Raw genomic sequence first — 2,190 nt, 5'->3', positions numbered from 1 at the left:
GCGGAGCGCCCGCAGCGGCGGCCGGCGCTGTTCGCGGGAGCCGGGACCATGAGCCCCCACTAGCGCCCTCCCAGCTCGGGCGCGGCCTCCCCGCGGCCCCCTCCCTATGTGAGGCGCTGCGGGGCGCGCGGGGCGCGGGAGGAAGAGGAGGACCCACGGACGCCGGGCCGGAAGGCTGCTGGCAGCAGGCCCGGGCGAGCGGGCGCCCGCGTTCATGTTCCGCCAGGAGCAGCCGCTGGCCGAGGGCAGCTTCGCGCCCATGGGCTCCCTGGAGCCGGACGCGGGCAACGGGAGCTGGAACGGGAGCGAGGCGCCAGGGGGCGGCGCCCGGGCCAGCCCGTACTCCCTGCAGGTGACGCTCACGCTGGTGTGCCTGGCCGGCCTGCTCATGCTGCTCACCGTGTTCGGCAACGTGCTGGTCATCATCGCCGTGTTCACCAGCCGCGCGCTCAAGGCGCCCCAAAACCTCTTCCTGGTGTCGCTGGCCTCGGCCGACATCCTGGTGGCCACGCTTGTCATCCCCTTCTCGCTGGCCAACGAGGTCATGGGCTACTGGTATTTTGGCCAGGCGTGGTGCGAGATCTACCTGGCGCTCGACGTGCTCTTCTGCACGTCGTCCATCGCGCACCTGTGCGCCATCAGCCTGGACCGCTACTGGTCCATCACGCAGGCCATCGAGTACAACCTGAAGCGCACGCCGCGCCGCATCAAGGCCATCATCGTCACCGTGTGGGTCATCTCGGCCGTCATCTCCTTCCCGCCGCTCATCTCCATCGAGAGGAAGGGCGGCGGCGGCGGCGGCGGGCGGCAGCGCTGCGAAATCAACGACCAGAAGTGGTACGTGATCGCCTCCTGCACCGGCTCCTTCTTCGTGCCTTGCCTCATCATGATCCTGGTCTACGTGCGCATCTACCAGATCGCCAAGCGCCGCACGCGCGTGCCGCCAAGCCGCAGGGGTCCGGACGCCTCCGCCACCACCACCGCCGCCGCCGCCGCCGCCGCGCCAGCCGGGGCCGCCGAGCGCAGGCCTAATGGCCTGGGCCCCGAGCGCGGCGCGGGCTCCGCGAGCGCCGAGACCGAGCCGCTGCCCACGCAGCTCAACGGCGCGGCTGGCGAGCCCGCAGCGGCCGGGCCGCGCGAAACCGACGCGTTGGACCTGGAGGAGAGCTCGTCGTCCGAGCACGCCGAGCGGCCCCCGGGGCCCCGCAAGCCGCGGGCCCCGGGCAAGGCCCGAGCGAGCCAGGTGAAGCCCGGGGACAGCATCCCTCGGCGCGCGCCCGGGACCGCGGGGCCCGGGGCGTCGGCGGCCGGGCCCGGGGAGACACGCGCCGGAGGCGCCAAGGCGTCTCGCTGGCGCGGGCGGCAGAACCGCGAAAAACGCTTCACGTTCGTGCTAGCCGTGGTCATCGGGGTGTTTGTGGTGTGCTGGTTCCCCTTCTTCTTCACCTACACGCTCACGGCCGTCGGCTGCTCCGTGCCGCCCACGCTCTTCAAGTTCTTCTTCTGGTTCGGCTACTGCAACAGCTCGCTGAACCCGGTCATCTACACCATCTTCAACCACGACTTCCGCCGCGCCTTCAAGAAGATCCTATGCCGCGGGGACAGGAAGCGGATCGTGTGAGCCGGCGAGGCGGTGCGGGGACCCGGGTCCTGCCCGCTGCTGCCCCCGATTCCAGGCTCGGAGATTCCCCCTGCAGTTCGCAGGAGGGCAGGTTCCTGCCGGCAGGGCTGGCCGGCCATGCGCACCCCCGCCCGGCCGCTGTCGGGTGTCCTGGTGGGTCCCCCTTCATCAGTGTTGTTTCCTAAAGGCGGGAGCCCCCCACCCCGCACCCCAGACCGGCTTCCCAGTGGACTCCGCAGGGCCCGACTCGCCCAGGGTTAAAGGACAGCGGGGGTCACCCAGCCCTGGCTAACTGGTCTCCCTCCCCACTTGCAACTTTAAAAAAAACAAAAAGCAAGGACAAAAAAACACTCAGGGCAGTCCTGCCCACGCCTCTCACCTCCCACTGTAAATAGACACTATTTTTGATAGGACGCCCCCATCCCTCGGGGGTCCCCAGCCCTGGGTTTGGATGCTGGAATCCAGGCTGCCCTTAGAACCCGCCAGAGGCAGATGGCAGCCGTCCGGCTCAGGCTGACCCCCTTGGCCACACGAACCCCTGCGACCCTTTCCCCAGCCCCTGGTCACTG

At 69.7% G+C, this 2,190-nt stretch overlaps 1 protein-coding gene across 1 annotated transcript; it reads left to right on the top strand.

The window, feature by feature from the left end:
• Positions 1-259: 259 nt before the first annotated feature.
• ADRA2A (adrenoceptor alpha 2A) lies at positions 260-1,621 on the top strand. Its single transcript, NM_001082693.1, is given in 7 exon segments — positions 260-956; positions 958-1,043; positions 1,046-1,200; positions 1,202-1,223; positions 1,225-1,327; positions 1,330-1,349; positions 1,352-1,621. Coding segments are annotated over 7 exon segments (1,353 nt in total).
• Positions 1,622-2,190: the final 569 nt, after the last annotated feature.

The sequence above is a fragment of the Oryctolagus cuniculus genome, chromosome 15, assembly GCF_051225735.1.
Source record: "Oryctolagus cuniculus isolate XC-2025 breed Fujian yellow rabbit chromosome 15, ASM5122573v1, whole genome shotgun sequence".
Classification (NCBI taxonomy): domain Eukaryota; kingdom Metazoa; phylum Chordata; class Mammalia; order Lagomorpha; family Leporidae; genus Oryctolagus; species Oryctolagus cuniculus.
Note: the sequence above shows the minus strand (reverse complement) of the source record. Positions and strands in the feature narration are given on the sequence as shown.